Here is a 20439-nt window from a genome sequence, read left to right on the forward strand (position 1 = left end):
CTAGTAAAGACTCGCGGGTTTTGACCAGGAGTATAGTTATATTATGATGTAAACTCACTAGAAAGATTTTTCCTGATCCAATCACTAAGAACAACTACCACCCGACACACTTTAATATGTAACCATTATTATATAAAACCATCCGGTGGTTTAACATTAACTTGAACCAGAGAAACGTATCCAAGCTACCTATATATTTACTTTTCATTTTATGACCAAAAGCCGAGATATAACTGGACAAAAAGCATCAGGTGGTGGTTCTGGACATGGACTACCAAGGGGAAGCTATACAACTAACATATGCAGCTCGTATTTTATAATCAAACGCTAAGGGTATGAACTGGACAAACGATCAGGTAGTTTTTCTTTTGGTTTTGGAGTGACCAAGAAGACCAACCATACAAGTAGTGAATCTGCTCACTAGTCGACTCAACCCTTGGCGTATCTCAGCCTAAAACAAAACATTTAGTACTACTTTCAACATCATATTTACATACAAAATGACGATCCAGGTTCAAGATACATGAGGTTTAAGCTTGACCAAGACCAGGCTGCAAGCTGATGCAAACACTACTTTCTTACTTGTTTCAAAACGACTATTCATACTTTACTAGGACCTGCTTGCAAAAACCCTTTTACAAACTGATATGGATAGAACTACATATTTACTTACTTACAATATGACCCTATATAGTTACCATAATATGTTTCAAAAGCTGGTTTACAAACTGGTTTAATTTGCAACTTTATAAGTTGCACAAAAAGGGCGTAACTAGTATCAAAGGAAGGCATAAGAGATACTCGTTACCCATCCAACGAGCAACACCGCTAGTGCTAAGCTATACCCTTCCCTGGATCTTTTCGGGCTCCACTTGTCTCACCTAAAAAAAAACATATATAACGGTAAGTATAAATACTTAGTGAGTAAACGGGTTCTAGCATATAAAGAATGCATAATCTAAATTCTTTCTGTTGTGATCTGAAACAAATTCAGAGTCACATTCTAGTATGTAAGGAATTCCTGTTCTGGTAATTCTATGCATTCAACATTCATGAAATAAATGGCATACTCATACGAGAGATATCTAGATCAATCCCGTATAAAATAACCTTCTGGTAATGTGATAAGTACATACCCTCATACATATCTAGACGCATTCCGGATATTACCTATCATTCTATTATATCCGTTACTCACCTTATAATCACCGTTAGCTTTTAAGTAAAACTTGGTTGATCTCTTGTATCACCTATACACAAAGCATAATACACGTATCACTTAAAGGTTAAAATACAACTATCTATTCTTTTTGGGCTGTTTTCCATCAGCTTCTAACTACAAAATATCCCATAGCTAATATGACCTTTTTCTGAAAATCGAATTTTCTTTGAGGCTCTACATCAAACACCTTGTCTACATGATTTTATTCACTATAAAAATTACTTCTTTTGTTTAAGTAAACATCCATGTATCTGCTACATCAATTCCAATCAACTTGTTGCAAATCACGAGTAAATTATATAAAGCAAAACTTGTATAATCAAATCTTATAAAAACATATCTTTCTCTTTTTGACTAAAACATGGTGGTATAAGATTACCACACCATCTTTATCTATAATATCTCAACTAGTAAGTTGAGTCTCAGATCTTCTACAAAAATCAAGTTGATTATATCTAGTAGAAAAATTCATACCTTGATTTACTCCTGATTAAAGATCAAAAGCACTCTACTTTACTTTCTAGTTAGCTAAAATCAAGTTTCTCTTTAATCTTGAGCTAGATATCTTCACGAGAGGGACACATACTCACGACACCATGTTTTCACACACTAAGTATATGTCGTGTTTGTAGAAGGAGCTCCCAGATACTTCTGTTAACTTCCCTTTTGTTTTTCTTTCACTTTTTCTTTTAAATTTCTACATATATATCTGTTTGATTAACTTTATCTAATAATAATAAATATGAACTTTACATATATGATACATTAGTCCCTAAAATAACTTATTGTGTACAATAAAGGCACTAACTAGTTGACTGGTACTTTAGGCATATAATAGATATACTAGATATAACTTATATATCATAATGTTTATATTTTAGTTCATATAGATTAAAAATACCTATTTGAATTACCTTAATTTATGGGGTGTTACATGATACACGTATGACCATCATGTGCCATCTAGAACATAACCTGCATTGCATGAATTAAAAAATGAGATTTTCATGTCACTTCAAGTACCCTAATTTAAGGTAGAAGTGACAACTTAACCTAGAGTTTTCCTTGCATCTTCGGACCTTATTTTCCTTATGTTATATATATCAATTATTGTGGATTTGTATTCTGGAAATTCCTGTATTCACGTACTAAAATTCGGCTCGATTTACCACCTAGTCTTACTACCCTTTCCACAAACTCTTTTCAACTACAGACATATGCCTTAAATAGGAATGACCCTCATCATTCCCTAATGGATGGTGATTATATACGGTCTATCACCTTTACCTTATAACCATCATCTTACATCTATATTCAAATGACATTTCAACATAAACGGACAATTAGTTTTTCTGGACCTAGAACCTTTGTTTTTGCTCCCCTTCTTATCATATGTTTCACTCCTTTGTTTTTGCTCCCCCTCTTATCATATGTTTCTTTACAATGACAAACAAACGAGACTTTCCAATCTACACCACTTGTCTTTCTATCAGATCTTCGCTTGTGTATCACCAAAACCGAGCTCACGTCCTGTCTTTGAGCCTAGTTCGTAAGTGTTTCATGTAAGTCGAATGTATGAAATATAGTAAACACAAATAAAATATTTTATTATTCACGAAAAATATCTATGAAAAAAATATATGAACGATATCGTATACATTATACCTTATTTTTATATAATGCTTCGGGGTTGTAGCCAAGCTTAAAATTTGAATCGTCGGATTCATCACTTGATTGGATCGCTTTCATCGTATTGATTCAGGCCAACCTATCATCCTAATAAGAAGAAAGGGGCAAGGCAAAACCTAGTCCTAACAAGTTGCTGGGTTTCCATCAGCCCGAAAAGTAATCTATTGATTCTCTCTCAATTGGTTGGGGTTGTTTTCATTAAAAAAACATCATTTGAAAAAGAATAAATATGAACACCAAGGAGGATGTTTTCTTGGTGTGGATATGATAGATACAGAAGGAGACCTTGCATTAATTTTTCTCACAAACCTCAATTAGTGTTTCACCCTTACCTCGCTTAATGTTTCATATTTATGTCAACATGTACAAACCTTTTAGCCCTAATATTACTTTCATATTTATGTCAACATGTACAAACCTTTTAGCACTAATATTACTGCTAAAGGTAGTGTACGAGTTGTCCTTTCCGACACTTATTTTTTAGCAACGATATTGTTGCTAAACGTTGTATCAGAAAAGATAAAATCGTTGCTAAAGATCGTAGGTAGAAAAGACAAAATTACTGCTAAAAATATCATCTCTGTTAAATGTTGTATAAGAAAAGAAAAAATCGTTGCTAAAGGTTGTAGGCTAAAAAATAAAATTGTTGCTAAAAGATATGATCGGGTGAATAAAAAAGTGATAGGGATTAGGAAGTTCCCTTTGAATAATATGAGGGCTTTTTATGTAAATGCCGCGGGCAACAAAAGTTGTAGACTTGTAGTAATATTTCATTTTACATTATCTTTTTCTGTGTAAAACAAAAAACCCACCTTCAGCCAGGTCCTGCTGGGATATTTGGCCGTCACAACCGCCGGCCGGTAAGTTCCATTTTCTTATTTTTATATCACTTTTAATTATATCGTTGCTTTTTATTATGAGATTTTATTTGTGTTTTTTTATCGAAGTTTCTTAATGTTAACAAATATTATCATTTTAAGATAATGTATTTTCTAATGTACAACAGTTTATTGATTAGTAAGTTTTGTAAAGTGATTATTATGGGTTTAATATGTGCATTGTATAGAAAAGAAAAACCCATGTATTTGGTTGGTAATTAAATTGTAAGGTATTTTTAGTTTTACTATGACAGAGATAAGAGTGAAAATTGAAGTAAGTCGTCATGATTCAACCATAGGTCGTATAATTTATAGAATTCGCAACAAAGATTCGAAAGATTAGGTGTTTTTAAACCACCTGCTAGGTAGCCTAAGTGGGTAGGCGTCCTCAAGTCGTTACAAGAGGTCGAACCTCCCTAGGTAAAATCTTGAGAAAGGAACCCAAAGCTGCCACTGGAATAATGGAATACCTGGTTACGCTGTACATTCTGTGCCAAAAGATTTGTCCTTTTCCGCATAACCTGAATAGGGAAAAATATCTAGCTTTACTCGTTTAATGAATAATGAGGTCTGGTTTGGCCAATATCGAATTTTGGTTAAACTTTTGGCATGATGGGAAAATAGTTTGGTTCTCAATGGATAATAATCTAAGAGAAATAGAGTGAACGACCTGAACTTGAATCGTTATATCAGGATTATTTTTATTTCTTTTTTTCCTTTATTAGGCTGGGTAATGTTGTATCGTTCTAATATCCACTGAAAAGTTTATTTAGGGGGATACTTGTTGAATAACCGTGTGAAATGAGTATATGAGAATAAGGATAAGAATCACTATCTAACAATTTTTGTTAGGAAAGTGTACATAAGGTAAGTTTATTTAGAGGTAAATCTCCTACCGGCATCCTTGAAAGCTTTTAACTGCCTTCATGATTCAGGTCTAATGATATGCATATACAATTTTTATGTGAACATGTTTTTTAGTTTTCCCATATCTTGAAAAACATCTGATGAACTATTTATCTAAGATGCTACGTTCAGTATTTTTCTATTGCCAAGTTGGCATAAGTTTTGTTGAAAATTGAAGACCCATGTTGTTGAATTTAGTACTGCATGCAGTTTGCATTACTTTTTGGAAAATAATGTCTTTTTTGAGATATAATTCTGAAGTGTCGAACTTTTGTTAAACTAAAGCTATGATACTTTAATTCAAAGTGTTTTGTTTAATAATGTGGGTAATTTGTAATGTATTACGTAAATGAACATTGTCAGGTTATTCTCAGTTTTTTTTAGCTTTTATGAATTCTAATACAGCTTTTATTGCATGTTTTTTGTATAGGTTCATACGAAAGTCTCAGTATGATTTTAAATGGTTACTCCATATATGGGGGGCAGTTAGTTAAATATCAGACCTGTAAAACCAAGCCTTTGAAGTCAATGTCTATATGTGCTCTTCGTCCGCAGGCACTCTCACTTTTGAGGGTTAGGAGTTCTTTGAAATCTCATCAGGAGCACAGATCTTTCTCTTCCCTAGGTTTGTGTATCCTCTAACTAGTTTTACTTCGGCTGAAGTTTTGAATAAGTCCATTTGTAACATGCTATATTCATGATCAAAAAATCGATTATTGAAGTTGTGAAAGTAACAAAAAGTGTTTTTACTGGACATAATCTCTTAAAGATTATTCCATACTTGACTTGGACCTTTTCAGTATGAGAAGAACTGTTATCGTAAGAATGTATCATTTGTTCGATGCACGGATAGGGGAATGACTGTCCATATCATACCTCCTCAATACCCTTCACACCATTGAGATTGGGTATTGTTGCTTATGTGGTGATTCAACTAGGCATGTTGAAATCTTCTAGAATTTGAGAAAAAGTATTGTCGTCTATTTTTGTTAGTCCTTTGAGATACCCAATGGAAGGGAAGAACTTGCAATTCTAAGAAGACCCTTTATGCAGTTCATGATGCTCTCAAGATAGTAAAGCATCTTCAGATGCATTCCACTTTTTAATCATGCTGCTTCTGGATTAGGATTGACTGAAAACTCATCATGTAATCAAGAAAAAATGTACTCTTCGAGAAAAAGCTAACATTTTTGGAGTTTGGGCTACCTTAACTTATCGCATACAACCCACGGACATGGGTTTAAGAATATATACATGTTTGTATGTACAATAATTAGTCTAAAATCTTTTCAAATAGATTACTTATTGCTGAATATCCTTTTGCTGTCTGTTTCACCGTTTTCTCACTTAGATCAAAATTGCATCTTGGTATGACAATTTTCCTTGGGAGATAATATTATATTAAACTCTTTGGCCCATAAAACCACTTGTGTGTGTGTGTGGAAGTTCTAAAGATCATATTGTCATGGTGGTGAAAACTTCCTTTAGATTGTTCTCTAGAATGAGAAATGAAAAGGGTGGTTATACATATTCGTAATTTTTGTATTAGAGCACTCTTAGCCGGCTTACCTTTAACCTAACTCTCTAGTTTATGGCCTGGTAAAGAACCTAGTTATATCACTGTTGTGAGACCTTCTCATGATAAAGATGTCTTGTTTCCATTGCTCATAACTGAATCTTATTACTTATTTTTTTAGCAGATAAAACAATACTTGAAGGTACTGTGGTATAATTGCTAATTAGGATTTTTATACAGTATATACATATTAGATGTGTACATAAAAGTTGTAATTGCTAAAGATTATGCTCTAGGATTTATATTTACATGGAATAGTTTTCTGCTTTCCCTCAATACAAATAAATATCACATGAACTTAATAAATCTGTTTTTACAAGCTTATGCCAAAGCATTCTGTTCCTTGAGTAGTGTAGTTGGAATGTCTGATCCTACAACCATGACTAGTTTGATTATTTTTTCTGCTAGTAGTAGCAGTTTTGACTCATTTATGGATAAACAGATCATTGTGGTTACTACTTTTACTCTAAAGGTCAAATGTGAAACATATAGTTCTCAAGCTAAAATGGAGCAGGTCAAACATAACAGAAGTTTACCTCTAAATTGTTATATCTGAGAATCGAATTATCATTTGAACAGCATAGTTTTGTAATCATATTTGTCTGTAAAACAAATGAGAAACAATAGACCAAGTGCTGACTCAAATTGACCCGGTCTAAAATCATCCGATTTGATGTATTGCACTTTTGCCCAACTTGCCTGTTGTGCCACCTCTGGTTTTCGATCAAATCAAGTTTATTTTAACTTTCTTCTTCTTTTTCGACATTTTTGATGCAGGAGCCCCACTTGTGAATCTCTCTGCCGTATCATCTCCGCTATACGGGCATCTAGGCCATTTCACATCCAAAACACCAGCCAGATTGTCTCGAAAACGTCATTCTACTGTCTCTCCACAAGCATCAAAAGATACCGGTGCATTTAGTTACAAATTTCCCCCAATGGAGAAAAAACCAAAATGGTATTGGAGAACTTTAGCATGCTTACCATACTTAATGCCACTTCATGAAACATGGATGTATGCAGAAACCGCCTTTCACCTCCACCCTTTCTTGGAAGATTTCGAGTTCCTAACTTACCCTTTTTTGAGTGCTCTTGGGGGTTTACCAAGTTGGTTCTTGATCGCATATTTCATAGTTGCTTACCTTGCAGTTGTTAGAAGAAAAGAGTGGCCACACTTTTTTAGATTTCATGTGGTAACGGGGATGCTACTGGAAATTGCTCTTCAAGTGACAGGAACTGTATGGCGGTGGCTGCCGGGTGCCTGGTATTGGGGTAAGGTTGGAATGCATTTTTGGACGGCTTTCGCGTTTGCTTTCCTGTTCACGGTTTTGGAATGTATTCGGTGTTCTCTTGCTGGGATGTATGCTGATGTTCCATTTGTTTCGGATGCAGCTTATATTCAAATCCCATATGAATAAGGTGTCTTGATCGACGTTAATCATGTTGTTATTGTTAGTACTTGACAATTCTCTCCTTTTGGTCCTTTTTAGAACTATGAGGTGCTATTTTGATTCTCTTGGCTAATGTAAGAAATGGTTTGAGTGTTGTACTGCTGTTTGTACATTTAAATTACAGCATACATAACGTGATGCTTAACCATGACTTCCTTACAAACAAATAGCAAGTTGAAAAGTCTGTTGGTGATCTAAAATAAAATGGCATAAAGTTACAGCATGTAACATGGTTATTCTAGTAGTTGCTTATATAGTATACCTGATTACTCTTTGTTTGCTCCACCAATAGATGCTCAAGCATAACTACCACCTCAGCAAACACATCATTAAAAAATTATAGTACATTGAAGTATTCAGCTCATGTTGCCTGAGTTGTCCACTTTGCGGGGTCCTATAGGTAGTGTCACCAAGGGTTTGCCCCTGAAGGACTATAGACAAGGATTATCCAAGAACTAATTCTGTAAAACATTCTCAATGTTAAGACTAGTCTAAGACCCACTACTAATACCTTAAACATTCCACCTACACTTATTTATTGCAGTGACGAGTGGCCAAGGACGAGCCCCACTTAATGGTGTTGACTCGTCCCTGGGTTAAGGACAAAAGGAACGAAGAGCGTTGGGCACCTCGTAACCAAAAGTTCAATAACTTGGTATAATGGGTAACTAACATTGGCTTACTTTTTTTGTGTGGTGGTGGTCACTTTGGAAACATAGGAACCATGTCATTCACCAAGCAAGTGAAGAATCAGGCAGTGATGTGTTTCAGTTTATTGTATCTCTATCTTATTTTTTGGATTTCAACTCGTGATAATGAATCTAATATATCATGGTCAATTTGGGCGATGAGTCCATCTTTTCTTTTGTACTTTGGCACCATGCCGAAACTTTTTTTAAAAAAACTTCAGTTGTTCAAAAAAAAAAAAAAACATTGGCTTACTTTAAGTTTCTAGTTTCCTAACATAATGATTTTCTTGTTTCCTAATATAATGATTTATTGACAACGAAGGAGGAGAAATTTTCATAACAATCTTGGTTGAAATATTATATCTGGTTTTTTTTTTCTTTAAAAATGACAAAACGGTTTGAGTCACCTGGTCAACTGGGAACCATACCAGTTTTTGGAAAACAACTCAAAGGAAAAAAAAACGAAGACAAAAAAAAATGACCTGATTGAACTTGTCTTCAACCATGCACTGATATAATGGTTAGGTTGACTTAGGTTATAAACATTGTTTCACGATGATCACTGAGTAGATTAGTGACTGCTTTGATCAGGGACTCCAAGTTGATCAGCGACTATAATGACTTTTGCCTATTTAGTTTTTTTTTTTTAAGTAAATTTTACCTCAGACGCGTATGATGTGTGTTAATCGCACAACGAAATGAGCCCGCACTAAATAAATTTTACCTGAGACGCCTATTTAGTATATTTAACTAATTGTAATCCATGAAAGATCATTTAATCTATTTTGAACTGTTGTATCTTGCAAAAATATTGAGTTTTTAAGATATATATATGTAATACAAACACAAATTTTAGGCTCTCTTGCAATCCGATTTTGTAGTTTGCAGGAGTATGCGGCTTTCAACTTTTTGTACACCTTGAATGTTATTATTGGGTTCAAAACCTTAACCTCTAAGTGGCTCTAACACTTGTTGTTTTTTAAAAAAAAAATTTGAAAAAATTAAAAAACTACTTCTTGTCTCGATATGAAACCCGTACAATTCATACATAACAATATAGTTTATATGAGTTACATATCATCATCTGAATATATCTATTGATAAAATTTTAATAAGTTATTTTAGTAAATTTTTAAATGCCGTTCAAAGAAAATATAGCTATATAGAAATATCTTTAGAGTCTAAAAAAAACTTAGGAGAAAACCATCTCACATGTTAATTTTTTAATTCAACAAGAAACAATAACTATATAACAATATTCAAGATATATTAAAAAGTTAGCATAAGAGGGTTTTTCACCCGACTTGTATAAAACAACATCATTCTCACTTTCCTTATAATTGAAAAAAGATTTTTTTTTCCATCCAAAAAGGTTACTTGGAAAACTTATTATCATTGAAAACAATGAATTATTTCACCAAAGTTTTTGCTTTTTTCAAGTGATGGAAAGTTTAAATTAAACAACTTTTTTTTGTTTTGTTTGTTTAAGACTTAACGAACTTAATAAAAAATACCTAATCTATTAAGTCAATCAAACATATTTGTTTCTTGACTTATAAAATAAAAAATAACTATATTAACTTAACCACACCGACATTATATATTCAATCGGTCACTTTATCCATTAATTACTTAATGAATAAATAAACAAACGGGTCTTAGATAACTGTTTATAAATACGGTTAGGTTAAGATAAAGAAGTTAAAATTTCAAAATTGTTTGACGTTTACGTACATTATTTATTTAAAAATCCTTTCATTTTTAATTAGGTACATAATTTAGAGTTGAATAATAACTATTTTTGATATTTTGATGGTGATGCATGGTGACAGTGGTAGTGGTGTGATTATTAATGTAAAGGTAGTTAATATAAAAGAGGATAGTGTAGTTATTTTTAAGATATGAAAAATGTGTGTTGTAAATAAATTTATTAAGGTATTTATAAATATATAAGAAAAGATATTTAAATTAACGAATAAGGTAAGTTGAATATTTTAAAAGTTTAAATATTAAACAAGAGATTGATCAATGGAGTACAACAGATGTGCATATTTGTTCATCACACCATCAGCATGGACATTTCATATAAAGGACAAGATTTTTCTAAAGGGATAAGTATCCTGCAATGTAATAAACTTTGGATGAATGTCTATAATAGGAAATAACTAAAGTTGTGTGTATTGTATGTAAACAACTTTAAAAAATGTTTTTTGTATGTAAGAATACATACGTGGCAACCATATAGAGGTGTCACTTGTCTAATTTTAATTGGTTGAATATATTTTCTTACATACAATAAACATTATTTTCGAGTTGTTTACATACAATACACACAACTTTAGTTATTTTCTACTACAGACATTCGTTTAAAGTTTGTTACATTCCAAGATACTTATCCCTTTTCTAAATTAATGATTAATTATTGGGATAAGTATCTTGTAATGTAACAACTTTGAACGAATGTCTATAGTAGGAAATAACTAAAGTTGTGTGTATTGTATGTAAACAACTCGAAAATAATGTTTATTGTATGTAAGAAAATGTATTCAATCAATTAAAATCAGACAAGTGACACCTTTATATGGTTGCCACGTATGTTTTCTTACATACAATAAACATTTTTTAAAGTTGTTTACATACAATACACAAAACTTTAGTTATTTCTCACTATAGACATTCGTCCAAAGTTTGTTACATTCCAAGATACTTATCCCTTAATTATTTCGTCAATAAGCTTATGAAATTTAATTAAAGTTTAAATCTATTGATTGATAATGATATAATACTCAATCTAAAAATAAAATAGACGAGTGGAATGATATTTAAAAATGACCGTAAAACAACAAGTAAACAGAAAATTGAAACGTGGATGTGTATAATGTTAATATTAGACAATAAAGATCCACAGGCATACAGTCTTTCTCGCATTTCATGTGTTCATTTTTTAGATTTTAAACAAAAATATTTCCATCAATCATGATTTTAAACATGATCAACGACTTACTTTTGCAATCAAGGTAATCCATTACATAATTTGCTACATATACTATTATGTAATCACTTTCCTAATTGGGGTTACTTAGGCCTATACTTATAAGGAACCACTTCTAACCCACTTCTAACACTATTCATCACTTCCAGACACACCAAAAACACCCACTCCTTATAACTTCCACTTCTAACCCATTTCTAACACTATTCATCCATTATTATATTATTTCATTTTTATTTTTCACAAAACTAAACAAACGCATTTTATTATAATTAAAACACATTACATTACTTAAAAATAAAAGATACTACAATAATAAAAAAGACAGTACTGGAAAAAAAAAAGAAATACATAATAATGATACGGTTACTCTTCGTCGTCTTTGATTAACATTTTTCCGATTCAACGGTGAACCGTTTCATTGGCCCACCACTTGTCGTGTTCTGGACATTTCACTTCCCATGTTGATTTGCCTTCACCGCAGTTGTCGTGAAACGATTTTGCCCAAGTGCATTGGTCGGTCAATGTATGACCGGCCTTAAAAACATGATTGATTGCCCTCTTCACAATTTTGCTCTCCGCCTGCAGATAATACGAATATGTCTCTTCGTATTTCGAGACCGTGCGACCTGGTGCTTCCATTTCCTGAACTTGTTGGTCGCATAGGTGTCTCTTCTTCCGTAGGTAAAGCAGTTCCCTAGAGAGTTCATTTTGAAGGAGCGTGTCCTCTTTGACATGTTCCAGGATTTGTGCTTTCATCTCCTCTTCAGTAAAACGAGGTCGGTGAAGTTCTTTTTTGATGATGATGATGATGAAGCCATTTGGAATTGTAAGTGAGTTAGCAGATGAAACAAGTTTGAAGATTAATAATGTGATAATCTGATGAAGCCATATGGGTTGGTATTTATACATGAAACAAGTAGGTAGCCGTTAAGGGATTTTAAACGAAAATTTTTGAATTTTTGAAGGACTATAAATGTAAATATTTTTTTGGCTGTTGGAGGGACTGTAAATGTAAATATTTTGAATTTTGAACGTTGGAGGAGCGTCTGTGACTTCAGCTATAAATATTGTCTCACTACCAGATAGTTCATTTCAAAACTCACACTTTAATACATCTGCAATGGCTTCTTCATCAAATGCCCCTAACCTAAAACCACAAATGACTGCCGACCAAGTGAATGACAGTATCATGGCTGATATCCTCGAAGACAACCTTGTTGAAATTGGTCTAAAACTTCAAGCGAAAAAAAAATGGTGTGCAGAACAAATCAAGTATATACAAACAAGGCATTGCACTGAGCTTGAGTGTCAATACTTTACCTATTTGCAGGGGAAGTTTGACAAGATTAAAGAAGCTGTGGAAGAAATTGCTTGTGCAGTCATGACCCTGGATGAGTCCATCAACATGGCCAGAGCAGTTTATGCCCAAAAGAAATAAGTAGGTTGTTTTAATGTTATGTTGTACGTTTTTCTTTATTTCCGTTTGTAATGTTTTTAAAATTATGAATAAACTTATGCTCTGAATGTAGACTTATTTTATTAAAATACTTAAAAACATTACAATAGTAGTAGAAAGAAAACACACAATTCAAACTGCTAAAACACACTTAATCAAACTACAAAGTCTACTTAAAAATCCAAAACAACTTAAAACGCAACAAAGATAAGCTACCTGGAAGACATGCTCGTATCTGAATCCTCTGCCATGCTTCTCCTGATACATCCGATGCGCCCTTGCATATTGTTCCTCATCGTCTTCGTTCCTCACTTGTGCATTTAACTGCATTCAAATTACCTCAAACTCTTTGCATTCCCTCCTCATCTTGCTCCAGTGACCTTGCAGTTGAGCTTTGCTTTGTGGTCCTCCATTGGTCTCCTCGTTGAACATTTCAGTAACATCAGTCCAAAAGCAGTTGCTGGGATTATTCGTTTCAATCCTACCCGTAACAGGGTCGGGTCTCCTCGTCACCCAACATCTTGACAAACAAAGATCTTCTTCTTGAGTCCACAGAGTTCTAGACATTCTGAATGGTTTATGGAAAATGGGTTATGAAATGGTTTATTGAAGTTGAAAAGGAGAAGAAAGAAATTAAGTTGTGATATGAAATGAAAGTGTGAAGTTGAGAATAAATAAGGGTTTAAAAAAAAATCATTTTGAAAGTAGCCGTTGAATTCAAAATCTTGGATTAAAAAATAGTTTTTTTTTTCGAGCTCCACACGCACTCCTTCTCTGCGTCTAATATCAAACGTAGTAGCACCAGACGCGGATAGACGCCGCTGGTGCTACTAGCATCTTCTTCGTTTTGTGCGTCCGACGCCGTGAAGACGGCTTATAAGTATAGGCCTTAGACAATGACACTAAAAGAGTTTGTTTGATAGTGCATGATCGGTAGCAAAATTCAATTTTGGATCTTATACAACTCCATCAATGATAGTCTATCCAACTCAACTCAATAATTCCATATAAAAAATGAAAAATAAATATGCTCAACATTGATAGTTTGATAATAATAATTTCCTAGATGTGCTTACACATGGATGTGAGAATTTTTATTAATAATATTATCAGTTTGAAAATTATCAAAAATATATTATTGACCTTGATTACATATAAATTAGTATCAATACGAAACCAATACTGTATAAATACATTAATTAGCATTTTTTTGGTAAGTCAAAAAAATTTTGGTACCCAATAATCATCAAAGGTTAATATAAATTCTAGGCTCGAATGAAATTATCTAAAATATTTAATTTTATAATTAAGATCTTTTAAGTTATTCTTAATAAAATTGAAGATTTTAATCATTAAACTAAAATTAAAGATAAAGACTCAAAAAGTATTGAAATCAAAGAGTCAAGATGTCTCTGACTTTATTGGTAAAGTTAAAAACAACTTAACAATTTTTTTTTATAAGTTAGAGCAACTTTAATTATCACAAATCGTCCATGTGGTTTGCACGATTCGCATTTTCGTCCCTCGACTTTTTTTTTATCACTGATTGTCCCTGGGCTTTTCCATTTTATTACCAGACGTCCCTGACACTAACAATCGTTAAAAAAGCCCCGTTAAATCCCTCAAGTGCCATACATGTGAGTGCCATACACGTGAGGGTATAATTGTCCAGCCTCTTTAAATCAGAACCACAGGGACGAATCTCATCTTATTTATCCCCCAAAAAACTTGTTTTACCCCATAACACTTTATTCCAAACACCTAACTAAATTAAATCTCTATCTTCTTCGTTTCTAACTCATCTCTCTTCTTTCTTTCTAACCCAACAACCATCAATGGTTTATTGTTTTTGTGGTAACCCAACAACACTTCGAACATCATGGACACCTCGTAACTCAGGTCGAAGGTTCTATGGTTGTTATTGCAAGGTAAATGGTTGTGGGTATTTCCGATGGGTTGATCCTCTTATGTGTCAAAGAGCTGTCGATATAATCTCTGGTTTACTAGGAGCAAAAAATAAGATTTGTCCCTGTGGTTCTGTTTTAAAGAGGCTGGACGATTATACCCTCACGTTTATGGCACATGAGGGATTTAACGGGCTTTTTTGACAACTGTTAGTGTTAGGGACGTCTGATAATGAAATGAAAAAGTCCAAGGACAATTAGTGATAAAAAAAGTTGAGGGACGAAAATGCGAATCGAGCTAACCACATGACGATTTGTGATAATTTCTCTTAAAATTAATATAAAACCTCAACATTTAACTTTTTCTTTTAATCTAAAATTTTAATCTAAAAGTTAAAAGCTTAAAAACGTTTAATACAAAAACTGGACTAAAAAACAGAATTTGGGAAAAATTTGATGTCCCTACTTCTCCCTCCGTTCTCCTCGAAACAAAACAAAACAAAACCGTGAGACACACACTAAAAAACACACACTAACCTTATCATTCTTGAAAAACCACACCTAAATTTCCATCTAACAAAAAAAAATTCAATCTTTTCATCATTTCATGGGCTTTCTTTTAAACCCAATTTGTGCTACTTCATGGCCAATTCTTTCACTTACTCTCACTTCATTTCATCTTCTTCACTAAAACCACTTCTCAAATTACCAATTACTGCTTTCCACCTTCTTTTAATTTTCTTGCATACCCTTTTATAACTTTAGGCCAACTTTGACTCAAAATTCCCCAAAGGGGTTTCTTGATTTCAAAACAAATCAATAAAATTCTCAAAAGGGTCATCAAAAGTTTCAATCTTTATAATCTGGGCCAAATTTGACTCAAAATTCCCAAAAGGGGTTACTTGATTTTAACACAAATCAATCAAATCCTCAAAAGGGTCATCCAAAGTTTCAATCTTTATAATGGCATCAGTGTTTTTGTATCATGTAGTTGGAGATCTGACTGTTGGAAAGCCAGAAATGGTTGAGTTTACTGAAAATGAGACAGTTGAGGCTGCAATAAGGGCAATTGGTGAATCAACAGATTGTGGGATTGCAGTTTGGAAAAGAAGATCAAATGTGCAAAAGGGGTTGTTTGAAAATGCAGAAATGAGACATCAAAGATTTGTGGGGATTTTGAATCCACTTGATATTGTTGCTTTTTTGGCTAAAGAAGATTGTTTGAATGATCAAGACAATGCCTTGAAAACACCTGTTTCTGAAGTTGTTATTCCTGATAATACTTTGTTGAAAGAAGTTGATCCTGGCACAAGGTTAGATATATATATATATATATATATATATATATTTGTCTTTGTTTTTTTTACTCTGGTTAGGTAACGGGCATTTGAGTAAAAAAGGCCGCCTTTCCCGGGTAACCTGAATTGGAAAAACCTCGTTTGTTTACATGTTTTTCTTCTTGTGTTTTTGTATGTTTGGTGTTTGGGATAGCAATTTTTTTATGTGCTTTATTAAACTTAAGATGTAGGTTCCGAGTTTTTGGATGAAAAAGAAATATCAGTACTTTATTTTTGCTGATTTTACTTTGATCAAGTAAATTTGAAAGTGGTTAAAAATAAGCTTTTGTTATATAATATGCAATCACAGTTGATCTGTTTGTGTGAATTAGTTGAGTCGATATGAAAAGATTAGGGCTTACGTGTATCGTGAATGGTATGAATTAGTTGAGATTTTTAATATATGTTTTACGTGTTTAGATGTGTTGGATTTAAGGTTTGGTAATGTGAATTGTAAAATTTGCTTATTAATAGTGATGGGATTGCTTTTAATTCAACTTACTGGAATCTAGTACTTTAGGATTTGAGGGATGTATTCTTTCAGGCTTTGAGTTGAATGGATGTTCTTTCTGTAGAACATAATTACGTTTTTGGCATCAAAAAGGAAAATGCGGATCACTGGAGGTAGTGTATTCGAGGAGTCGAGGACATCATGCCACCGAGACTAGATCTGACAAATTATTTAGTAATAATAGTCGGACATTTTTGTAAAATGCTCTGAAGACCGTGTAACTTTTCAATATTAATCCGTTTGTTAACTTGGTCCATGTGTTGCCCTAGATCTGTCTGTGCCTATTTAATTAGATCTGTGTATATGTTTTGTTTTATATATTGGATTTCTGTGTTTACCTTTTGAAATTCAGAGGTTGGAATGTTAGTCTGTTTATGGTAAAACAGGTTCATTAGTATATTTTTACTTCGGGTCGAACTAGTAAAGGGGTTGATAACTTTATTATCACTAAAAGTGTATTCAAAAGCTTAAAACATCCTACTTTGCCTGACATGTGTGAATACTGAATAGCATATGGTTTTGCCCATTGTTGTAAAACTCGTCCCTGACTCGTAGTCTCGAACCTTAGGGTCCAGCCAAAGCGATTTTGATATGCTAGGACTAAAAAGTCTGTCAACAGGTCAAACTCGGAAGAATCGGAAAAATCGAATCAGGTCAAACTCAAGTCCACCCTTCTATTTTATTTTTATAAAATAATGAAATCTCAATAACTAATATTTATCTTCGATATACCAATGTGTTGAAGTATTTGAAGGATTCTGTTTATGTTTCTAAACAAGTACGGTAATGTTTCTAGCCTATTTTGCAACCAAGGGAAGTCCGAGTTGTGAATTTTGCAACCTTGGGTTAACGCTAATCATTGATAAGAGTCAATTATTTATGAACTTATATTAGTTGGACAAAAGAGTAACGATAGGTCATGCCAACCCAGATGTTTCTTATCCAAACCGTCATATTTGCCACCTGTACAATGGTTTGATTGGTTGGTTGGAAATATCTATGCTTGTGTATTTGTCACTTGGTTCACGAGTGAATTTAAGTGTAATCTTAGTTCCCTAGTGTTGGTTTAATTTGTACTGCTGCTGCTGCATATGTATTCCATACTATTTCTTGGATGTTGTTACTTTTCAAATTCCGAGGTGGCAATTTCAATTTGTTTACTTGAAGACAGGTTGATTTGGGTTATTATTTGTGTTCAACGGGTCAAATGGGTAAGATTCCAAAAGCTGGCCAAAATATTAAACCTGTTGGCCAAGGATCAAGCCTAGTGGTTACCACAGTTTATCTGATGAAACCACCAATCAAATTTAACATTAGAGGTGGTAAAATTAGCTTGTCAGGTGAGTTGCCTAACGGGTCAGGCTGGGTTGTTTGTTCATGCCAAGTTGCCAACACTTTGTATCCATTCTTAAAAGTTATTTTACAACTAATCAATCTTGTATGGTTACATAAGTTATATTACTAGGAATGATGCTAAATATACAACTAAAATCATCTACATTTGACCTGTTTACTGTGAGCTATATTTGTTTTATTTTTTGACCTGTTACTGATAAACCATAAACCTGAACTACGCAATCATAAGTTAATGGGTTTAAACTCCACCTTATCTCTAGGTAATCAATGATATATGTGTATCCTTTAAGATTTCCAGGCTTTTCTTTTTCTTCATAAAGACTGAGGACACCACACAAAAAAGGATGAACAATCTAAATTAACGAACATTTGTTATTATTCTAGGTTAATAGATGCATTAGAGATAATGAAGAACGGGGTGAGGCGTCTTCTTGTTCCAAAAAGCATAGGATGGCGTGGCATGAGCAAACGTTTCTCAATTCTTTACAACGGAAAATGGCTCAAAAACATTGACAGTAATCCAAACATCGCCATTCCCAATATTAACCGAACTTCATCTTCTACACCCACCACCATAATCCGTGATAAATATTGCTGTCTTTCAAGAGAAGATGTTATCCGCTTCTTAATTGGTTGTCTTGGAGCATTAGCCCCTCTTCCTTTATCTTCAATCACATCCCTTGGTATAATTAATCCAAACTACTGCTCCATTGAAGCATCATCTCCAGCAATTGAAGCCGCCCTTAAAATTCCCCGTGAACCAAGTGCATTTGCAGTTGTTGAGCCGACACCTGATGGTCAACAGAAAATTCTTGGAGAGATTTCAGCTTCCAAACTATGGAAATGTGATTATTTAGCTGCTGCTTGGGCTCTTGCTAATCTTTCTGCAGGTCAATTTGTAACGGGTGTTGAAGATAATGTCTCTTCAAGGTCACTTCCCGATTTAACGGCGGCAAATGGTGCAAATTTAGCCAATGGCGGTGGTGGAGGCCGGATAAATAGGCAAAGGACTTTTAGTAGCAGGAGTATTGGGTTCTTTAACCTTAACCCTTCAAGTCAAAGTTTTGGGACTAATAGGAGCATGTATAGGGGTAGAAGTGTCCCTTTGACGTGTAAAGCTACAAGCTCATTAGCTGCAGTTATGGCACAAATGTTGTCTCATCGTGCAACACATGTTTGGGTGACGGAAACTGAGAATGATGATGTTTTGGTTGGGTTGGTTGGGTATGCTGACATATTAGCCGCAGTGACCCGGCCACGTACCGGCCCTTATCAAGAAGCTCAATCGACTTAGAGTCAAAAAGGTATAATGGGTACATGGTATTTTGGAATGCATCAAGAATATGCATGCTAAGATAATTGGACTCATCGAATCAGGTGTTCTTTGGTTCTATTTTTTGCTCGTGTCACTTCAGTTTTGTTAAAGGTCTGTTTGTTCTCGTGTCGGTTATTGGTTGGGTTTCTTTCGCAGCAGTGTGAGTAGGTTGTACAATATGTTGACCTTTACTTGGTATTTGTTGTAGATTCACAGTCATAAATGTATGTATACATATGGAGTTTTAAGCTGTACATTGTCTCTTTCTGGAGTTATTCTTTTCATTGACGTTTTTGCAAACCTGCCTTGGTGAAGTCCCTGAATTTAAATTTGAATGCCTCAAATTTTTAACAAAATGGGAATATATATATAGGGTAAAGATCCGAAGGTTCTTAACCAGAGAAGGGAGAGAAGTTCCGTCTTTTATTTATTTTAGCTTGTTTTTTTTTGTTTTATTTTTTCATTCTTTTTTTAATTAACTCAATCCATTAAAAATATTTTAAAAAAGTAAAAAAATTTATAACCTGAGTTAGTGAATTGTACGTGTAAGGATACGATACGGGCTTCACCCTTAAGTATACTAATGGGGGTGGAGGGGATCTACTTAATGAGGTTCGCCCTTAATCATCATGGTTTCGCCTATAGCTTACGGGCTACGCCCTTTGAGAAAAAATATCTGTAATTTTTTTTAACGAGTGTTCTCTCTTCTCTCCTAAATGTACCTTCTCATTTGATCTCTATCCTCTATATATATATATATATATATATATATATATATATATATATATATATAGCATGCAACAAAGTACATACTAATAGAACTAATCCAACTACAGATTGGGTATATCCAAGCCAAACTTTCTGTGTTAAGTTATTACAGGTAAACAAATATTCAGGTTTTTTTGGGATCACGAGATTTATTTTTATTCTTTGCAATAACAACAACAACATATAAAACATAAACCAAGATATAAAAAGTTACATCTTTGGTTTTACAATCTGATTTCTTCAAATATTAACTTTTTACATTTTGGTTTGATAGTTTCTTTGAATTATTGCAGTTATATTAAATTAGGTATTTATTTATTATTAGAGGGTCAAAAGAAGTAAATGACTAGAATTTTAGTAAGTGGTAATCAGACATGGCTCAGGCC

The 20439-nt window shown here is 33.5% G+C and overlaps 2 protein-coding genes and 1 long non-coding RNA gene across 3 annotated transcripts; 2 read left to right on the forward strand and 1 right to left on the reverse strand.

Moving 5' to 3' along the window:
* Positions 1-513: 513 nt before the first annotated feature.
* LOC122595164 lies at positions 514-1898 on the reverse strand. The gene is made up of 3 exons (XR_006323205.1): positions 1697-1898; positions 1199-1250; positions 514-881 (listed from the first exon to the last, which is right to left on the reverse strand). It is a non-coding gene; the product is annotated as an uncharacterized LOC122595164 (long non-coding RNA).
* A 1781-nt stretch (positions 1899-3679) lies between these two features.
* LOC122606772 (protein TIC 20-I, chloroplastic-like) lies at positions 3680-7820 on the forward strand. Its single transcript, XM_043779631.1, has 3 exons — positions 3680-3771; positions 5126-5320; positions 7049-7820. Exons 2-3 carry the CDS (start codon positions 5146-5148, stop codon positions 7687-7689), a joined length of 816 nt encoding a protein of 271 aa, XP_043635566.1. The 5' UTR covers positions 3680-3771; positions 5126-5145; the 3' UTR covers positions 7690-7820.
* A 7487-nt stretch (positions 7821-15307) lies between these two features.
* LOC122582094 (CBS domain-containing protein CBSX6) lies at positions 15308-19585 on the forward strand. Its single transcript, XM_043754451.1, has 2 exons — positions 15308-16079; positions 18355-19585. The coding sequence occupies exons 1-2, from the start codon at positions 15730-15732 to the stop codon at positions 19262-19264; spliced, it is 1260 nt and encodes a 419-aa protein (XP_043610386.1). The 5' UTR covers positions 15308-15729; the 3' UTR covers positions 19265-19585.
* The last annotated feature ends 854 nt before the right edge of the window (positions 19586-20439 follow it).

The sequence above is a fragment of the Erigeron canadensis genome, chromosome 1 (genome assembly GCF_010389155.1).
Source record: "Erigeron canadensis isolate Cc75 chromosome 1, C_canadensis_v1, whole genome shotgun sequence".
NCBI lineage: Eukaryota > Viridiplantae > Streptophyta > Magnoliopsida > Asterales > Asteraceae > Erigeron > Erigeron canadensis.

Coding starts and splice junctions, on each gene's coding strand:
- LOC122606772 (XM_043779631.1), top strand. CDS start 5,146: ATGATTTTAAATGGTTACTCCATATATGGGGGGCAGTTAGTTAAATAT. Junction 5,321..7,048: donor CAGATCTTTCTCTTCCCTAG/GTTTGTGTATCC, acceptor TTTTTGATGCAG/GAGCCCCACTTGTGAATCTC.
- LOC122582094 (XM_043754451.1), top strand. CDS start 15,730: ATGGCATCAGTGTTTTTGTATCATGTAGTTGGAGATCTGACTGTTGGA. Junction 16,080..18,354: donor GAAGTTGATCCTGGCACAAG/GTTAGATATATA, acceptor TTATTATTCTAG/GTTAATAGATGCATTAGAGA.